Source organism: Haliotis asinina, chromosome 1 (assembly GCF_037392515.1).
Source record: "Haliotis asinina isolate JCU_RB_2024 chromosome 1, JCU_Hal_asi_v2, whole genome shotgun sequence".
Lineage (NCBI taxonomy): Eukaryota > Metazoa > Mollusca > Gastropoda > Lepetellida > Haliotidae > Haliotis > Haliotis asinina.
In genome coordinates this window covers 52036392-52044114 of record NC_090280.1, presented here as the reverse complement: position 1 = coordinate 52044114, position 7723 = coordinate 52036392, and the positions used below count along the sequence as shown (strand labels likewise).

Genomic DNA, 7723 nt, shown 5'->3' with positions numbered 1-7723 from the left:
TAATTCTTAATTTACCTAAAGCTCTTATCAAAGATTTATCATGGAAATTGTAAATACACAGTTCCGGTTACTGCAATTAATTATGAGAGACATGATATTCTGAATATTTTTAAGTACTGATGGACACAGACCACTCTTGAATGAACATATGCAACAGACGCTGTTTGAAAAGAGATATTCAACAGTCTTCATTGCCAACTCCTTGGGCAAGCCATACACTGGAGTGAGTGAGTTCAGGTTTACGCCGCACTCAGCAATATTCCAGCGATATGGCGGCGGTCTGGAAATAATCGAGTCTGGACCAGTCAATCCAGTGACCAACAACATGATCATCGATCTGCGTAATTGGGAACCGATGACGTGTCAACCAAATCAGCAAGCCTGACCATCCGCCTCTTACGACAAGCATAGTCGCCTTTTATGGCAAGGATGGGCTGCTGAAGGCCTGTTCAACCCCGGGACCTTCACGGGTCCCATACACAGGAAAATCTAGTAGAAAAGAGTAATAGTCTAACATTAGACACCCAGTTAACTTTACCCCATCATCTTGTGATTTAAAAAACAGAAAACACTGCTTAGGGTACCCTAAACAATACATTATTACCAACTTTATCCAAGAATTAACTGCTCTTATTCTGCTGAACACAAACATACCACAATGTTGTGGATGTTAACTTCTTCTTTATTGTTTACATAATAGGTAATTTTATTTTGACCTGTGGTCGGTTGGTTTGTTGTTTAACGCCACAGTCGGCAATATTCCTGACAGTCCGACCCCTTAATCTCTTACGGCAAACACGGGTTGCTGAAGATCAGTTCAAACCCAGATCTTCACGGAGGACAACATGGGTTACTGAAGACCAATTCTAACCCGGATCTTCACGAGAGATTTCAATTCTGATCTCCTTTAGGGGTATACAATCCAAGCTACGTCTCATGTATCTGTCGTATTGCCATCTCACCATTTCCGCCGCCTTCTGACTGTCGGGTGATTAGAAGCATATTTCGAACAACGCTACTTACTTCAGGCGACACTTGCAACAACGTGAGGCACAAAGGAGTCAAGTTTGCACCGGCTACCCATCCCTCTATTTTTAGTTTCAGCGTGCCCCATGTCTTCTCTCAGCGTCCCCTCTATCTACCATCAGTGTCCCCTTTGCTCTCAGCGTGGCCTCCATCTACCCTCAGCCATCTCAATCTACCCTTAGCGTCCCCTCTATCTACCCTCAGCGTTCCCTCCATCTACCCCAACGTCCCCTCTATCTACCCTCAGCATACTTTCAGATCTACCATCAGAGTCCCCTCTATTTCCCCTCAGAGTTCAATCTTTCTACCTTCACAGTCTCATCACAGGTTAGCAAAGTGCAGTTTCTTAAGAGAGTAACTAAGGTCAGAACACTATACGTGTTCACTGTATTCGTTCAGCTTTCTAGCTTGTATCAGTATGTCCTGGATTTAGGTCTCCCACTGGTCTGACGTTTGTGAGAAGCACCATGTTGGTCTAAGATAAGGACACACCCGAGTTATCGGCCCTGAAACCGAAACAGACAATCAGGTTTCTTTCATTTCATCACAACCTCGGACAAAGCATGTTACTCTTCGTTGGACTCATGGTAAATCTGTTTTTAAACTTAATTTGTATTTCTTATGACACCACTGTCAGTAGGACCAGAAGCCGATCAAATTCAGGACTATAGGTTGAGGGCGTTGATCCTTTCTCAGTAACAGGCTTTTTAGAATGTTCTGTTGATGTATGTTCAAAATATTCCAAACGTAATTCCCAGAGAATGTGACACTTTGTGATTACGGTCTTGTATCCAATAATCTACTTTATCAGGTGATTTGTTTAATCAGTGTATTTCTCTATCTGGCATACTTTTGAATGGTTTGGAAGTAGATTAGAAAATATATTTATGGTACCATGGGCCGGTTTGCGATAAGCGAGCTAGAAACTATATCTACATATGTCGACATTTCTGATTCCACTTGCAAGTCAGTGGAGACATTTCCAATTTACACTTCCCATTCAGATAACTAGGTGAATCTACTTATCGATCAGACCCGTGAAGGTCCCGGGGTAGAATAGGCCTTCAGCAACCCATGCTTGCCATAAAAGGCGACTCAGCTTGTCGTAAGAGGCGACTAACAGGATCGGGTGGTCAGGCTCGCTGACTTGGTTGACGCATGTCATCGGTTCCCAATTGCGCAGATCGATGCTCCTGTTGTTGATCACTGGATGGTCTGGTCCAGACTCGATTATTTACAGACCGCCGCCATATAGCTGTAATATTGCTGAGTGCGGCGTAAAACTAAACTCACTCACTCACTTATCGATCATTCCTCCACCTCCCAGTGATGTAATGTACACGCACGCACTCACGCACGAGTTATTGATACGACTCAAAGTGCTCACCGTGCCATGATTTAAACCTGCCGGACAGAAAAGTATGTTTCATTTTAAACACATTGGTTAAAATCGTGTTGTAATACTCTGACCGATGAGTTACCTCCCGTAGATTGTGGGCGTGGCCGAGGCTTCTGTGGGCACGGCCTGCATGTCTGAGAGCGACTGTGGGCAGGATGAGTGCTGTCTCGCTATTGTTCCCATGAAGGGGAAACGTGCGACATCGGGACAATGCCAGCTAAAAGGGACAGAGGCGTCCAAGTCGCGTGAGTACAGACGCTTGCCAAAACACAGTCACAACATTTTGTTTTCTTGAGCAGCAGCAGCAGCAGTAACAACAACGACAACAAAACATGAAAGAAAGATTTCATGACGTCATTATTAGGATATATACAATGCAAATGCCATACTGTTGGTACTAACTGACAGTGGTGTTGATTTGTCTCAGACTGCTATAGATGTATAGATACCATACTGTTGGTAGCAAATGTGGGTGAGATTTGTCTCAGACTGTTATAGATGTGTAGATACCATAGTGTTGGTATCAACTGTGGGTTGGATCTGTTCCAGGATGCTACGTGGAGAACCGCTTTTACAACAATGGAGTTTACACCAACAAGTGTCCATGTGCTGCAGGACAGAAGTGCGAGTCACTGGGGTTCATGGAGATCCCCCAAGGAACCGTCGGTACGGACACTCCTTGGAATTTGGTATCCCATTTGTCATGGTGTCGATCACCGATCTTTAGGCTGAGAGAGAGAGAGAGAGAGAGAGAGAGAGAGAGAGAGAGAGAGAGAGAGAGAGAGAGCCGTGTGTTAGTGCAGGTGCACTACTCACGAACGGCGACTGAATTTGCTTAAAGGGTTACGAGCGTTACACCCGGACCAGTGTACTCTCACATACCCTTCCCTCCTCGGGGCAGTGGGGTAGCCTGGTAGTTAAACCGTTCGTTCATCACGCTAAAAACCCGAGTTCGATTCCCCACATGGGTACAATGTGTGAAGCAAATGTCTGGTGTTCCCCGCCGAGATATTGCCAGAATATTGCTAAGAGCGGCCTAAACCCATACTGACCTACCTTATCCCCACGTCCCCTTGTACTTCGAGCACCAAGACAGCAACTCACCCTTCTGTTCCGCCACTGATTAGGATGGAATAAGTAAATACCTCATCTTGAAATTCCTCACATCGACCTAACCAGTAAAATAATCAAAGCAAGGCATGCAATTTGCTACAGGTGCCTGTCGCCAGGCTACGGCCCCCAAGGCGTGTCAGAGCGGTGCGGACTGTGGCCCGAACGAGTGCTGCAGATCCAGAATAAGGCCGCTTGGCAAGAGGCAGCTCGGGGGTGGTGGAGTGTGCGAACCCCTCGGAACCACCGGCACTAGTGAGTACCGCGATCAATATCGAAAGTTGAGATCGATAATCAGTAATTAATCACATGGAAAAAAACTTGTAAAACTGAGAGAAAAGCACAAGAAAGATTGACCGAGTGTATTTCCATCCATAACCTCACTTCAATGAAAATACCAAATATGTATAACAATCTTGACGTACGTTTGACTGATGGGAAACCACTTTGTCAAAATGGCGTGTTTACTGACACTGACGAAGGAAACTTTCGTTTGTTTCAAGCAATGTATATGCATTATTGTGACATGTAAATGGATACGAAACATATTGACGATCTGCTGGTTGATATTTTTTTTATTGTTTTTTGGTTGCTATTGTGACCAATGGAAATAGACAGAAATGAGGAAAATTACCACCGTCGGTGTACGTGGGCTTTACGTCAATCATGGCGTCACGCTTCGGGAAACTGTAACATGTTGTGATGAATGTATCATTGGAATTCTCTTATTTTGTTTGACTATCGCATGCATGTTCTAAAACTAATGATCATGTATATGCAATAAAGGTTGGCGAACGGATGCACAGTGTGAAATCTGAGGTTGGGTCCGTTTACATTTCAAACAAGTGGCCCTTTTCCAGTGTGGTATCTGATATATTTCATTAGATTTCACTGAGACATTTGGTTTTGGTGGCAAGGACCATTTGTCGTTTTATTTTTGACTATATGAAGAATTCAGGGATTCGTGTAAGGAAGATGGTGTGGAATTATACAGTTGATACAGTGATACTGTATGGTGTTTTGCGGGAATGAATTGGCAAACATTCACTGATAGCAGTTAAGCTTGAGGTAGTGCAAAACGTTTAGTTTTGGTGTGAAAGAAGCTATTGTTCGAAAGGCGACCCACTCCGGTTGATTGTTAAAACATTTTGGTTACACGTAGTTTTTCAAACTGCCACGACATCACAGTGTGGAACTGACCACATGGCCAGCCGATGGCCAGGCAACAGGTGGATTAAAACAGTAGCCGAGCTGCGCATTGAGATTAAAGAACCACACCCATACCTGCACCACCTGAAAATTTAACGGGCCTAATAAGTTCTAACGCCATTCGTTTATCAGTCGGGCACCAATGATGTCATTTCCAAGGGACGTAAGCCATGGTGTGTTTTTGATGGTCAATTAGGAAGCTTTGAACTGATATAAGGCTAAAAATAAATTAACAGCTTCTGATATCTGTACCGTTTTGGCTATTAAACTACTTGACAAACACTTTATAGGATGAAAAAGTGTGAAACAAAAGGGTTCATTTTCGCATACACTTGCCGTTCAGTACGGACGTTATGTACCCAGTTCAGTTGTTTACATTAGAACATTTCTAAATAAACGAATGATGAGACTAGCAAATCGAAAACATTAATACAAAATATTATATACAAAATACTAAAAATAAAATACTGTTTAGTAATATTGATGTCTCATATTTCTCGTCTTTATCCTTGGTTGTCATGCATTTAGGAACGGAATTGCATCACTTGGTGCTTTGCTATATTCTGGATCACTCGTTTCTCAGCTAGATTATGAAACATTGTGATGTTTTGTGCCTGGTTGTTCAAGATAACTGTTTTCGTCTAGTCCGCCAGGAGAGCGAAGGTCGCAGGTTCGATCAACGGCCGCGTCATAGGTGCTCGGTTTTAATAATGTCACATGAGCGAAATATTGTTACGTACGACATTAGCCCCGTTTCACCTCACCTCACCTCACCTCACCCCACCTCACCTGTTCTTGTCTAGGCTGCCTGGCTATGTACGCGTCAGGAAAACCCAAAAATATGGCCTTTACCTGTCCGTGCAAGTCTGGCATGACGTGTTCCCCCAACGGACAGATGGACATCCCGTTAGGAGCAATGGGTACAGTATATGGCTACCAATTATTTTGTTTCATGTTCACACCGAACTCACCAACGATACCATAGTTACATCACGGCGGCCTGTAAATATACACATGCACAAAAGTTACGCGCCACCCACTATTTTTGTGATCTGCTACTTTGGATACTCAGTGGTAACTATCATGACGAGATCTATGTCTGTCATTGACATCATTGGTTTGATTACGTTTGGCAACTGAACGGGTGATGATGCTGTGACGACGACCCATTTGCCCTGCAATGGCCCTGCATGGCATGCCAGCATTTTTCATGCCTATCACCTGCCATCTTTTAGCGGTAGTTAACTTTCTCCTCACCATGACTGATTTTCTAACTCTAAAGTGAAAGGAAGAATCTCACAACAGACCGGCGAAACCAAGTGTGTGAAACTAGAGTTTCAGTATTCAGAAATGGAGTTGCATGTGCAGAACGTTTTCCTTGTCATATCTTGAAAATCTTAGGTTCAAGAATCTATGGATGGCTAATTCAGTCATAAACATTTATAGTTTGTATTTCTGATCTTCAGTGGTGAAATGAAGACACTATGAAAATAGTGGCGCTTAACTTTTGTGCATGTGTATATAACCGCGTATGGACCAGAAATATCTCTGACTGATGTAGTGAGCAACGAACCACGTTGTCAGTGTACGGTGACATCGCTCAAACGTACCGCCGAAACCGAACCCGATCACCCGATGAAACCCGATCCCGATCCGTGAAGATCTGGGTTAGAATTGGTCCTATGCTTGTCTCCCTGAAGATCCGGGTTGGGACTGGTCTTCAGTAACCCATGCTCGTCTCAGGTGAAGATTCGGGTTGGAATTGGCTCTCAGTAATCCATGCTTGTCTCCCTTTAAGATCCGGGTTAGAACTGATCATCAGTAACCCATGCTTGTCGTTACGATAAGAGGCGACTAATGGGATTGGAGGGTTAGGTTCGCCGGCTTGGTTGACATGACATATCTCAAATGCTCATGCTGTTGATCACTGAAATATGTCTGCTCCAGACTCTGTTGTTTACAGACTGACGCAGTATAACGTGAATATGGTGAGTGCGGCGTAAAACAACCAGCAGTCACTCAGTCATCCTTATCATTACTGACTAGTCAGTGTATGTTGTTTTATAGCCTCGGCCGCACAAACCAGTGGCTGATAGCACGGACCCACTCCGCTTTGGAGTGTGATGATACTCAATTAGATAGGTATTCTCACTTACTGTCACACATATGCATACTGATTTTAACATCAATCTGTTACTTTTTCAGGTACCTGCAAGTGAAATGACCGCAACAAATAAACATTTTTAAGTCCCCGCCGTTTGCTTTAATGTGTCTCGGGTCGGTAGGGTAGCCTAGTGGTTAAAGCACTTAATAGTCACGCTGATGATCTGGGTTTGATTCCCCAAATGAGTAAAATGTCTGAAGACCATTACTGGTGTTCCTCTTCGTGATATTCGTGGAATATTGCTGAAAGCAGCTTAAAACCCATATCACTCACTCGCTTATAATTTATTTCACATTAGGAATCCCACCGTTAACTGTTAGCGTGGAAACAATTCCTCGTTATGACACAAAAGTACCAAAGGTTTGCATAAAGAGCACCATTCAAGGAGCATCGAATGCCCTCGGTGTATAACGAACAGATCATCTGCACGGAGAACGAGGGTCCGGGGCTCACTCCTTGTCTGTTAAAATGCAATAAAAGTGTCAATGATTGGAACCTTGGTTAGCGCTCAGAGGTTTGGGGGTAAAAACTGATCTGCACGGAGACAGGATACTCTGTATCAGTGTATAATTGATTCCACTTGTCTTACACACAGGTGTGAGCTACACCCTCTTCGTGCTATTGCAGTGATCGAGACTCCATCACTTGTCTTACACACTGATGTAAGCTACTCCCTCTTCGTGCTATTGCAGAGCACAAGACTCAGTCACTTGTCTTACACACTGATGTGAGGTACACCCTCTTCGTGCTATTGCAGTGCACGAGACTCCATCACTTGTCTTACACACTGATGTGAGGTACACCCTCTTCGTGCT

General features: G+C 43.8%; 1 protein-coding gene across 1 annotated transcript; it reads left to right on the top strand.

Moving 5' to 3' along the window:
- The first annotated feature begins 1486 nt into the window (after positions 1–1486).
- Positions 1487–7112, top strand: LOC137280350 (uncharacterized). Its single transcript, XM_067811878.1, has 6 exons — positions 1487–1613; positions 2517–2670; positions 2975–3091; positions 3641–3790; positions 5548–5664; positions 6950–7112. The coding sequence occupies exons 1-6, from the start codon at positions 1590–1592 to the stop codon at positions 6961–6963; spliced, it is 576 nt and encodes a 191-aa protein (XP_067667979.1). The 5' UTR covers positions 1487–1589; the 3' UTR covers positions 6964–7112.
- Positions 7113–7723: the final 611 nt, after the last annotated feature.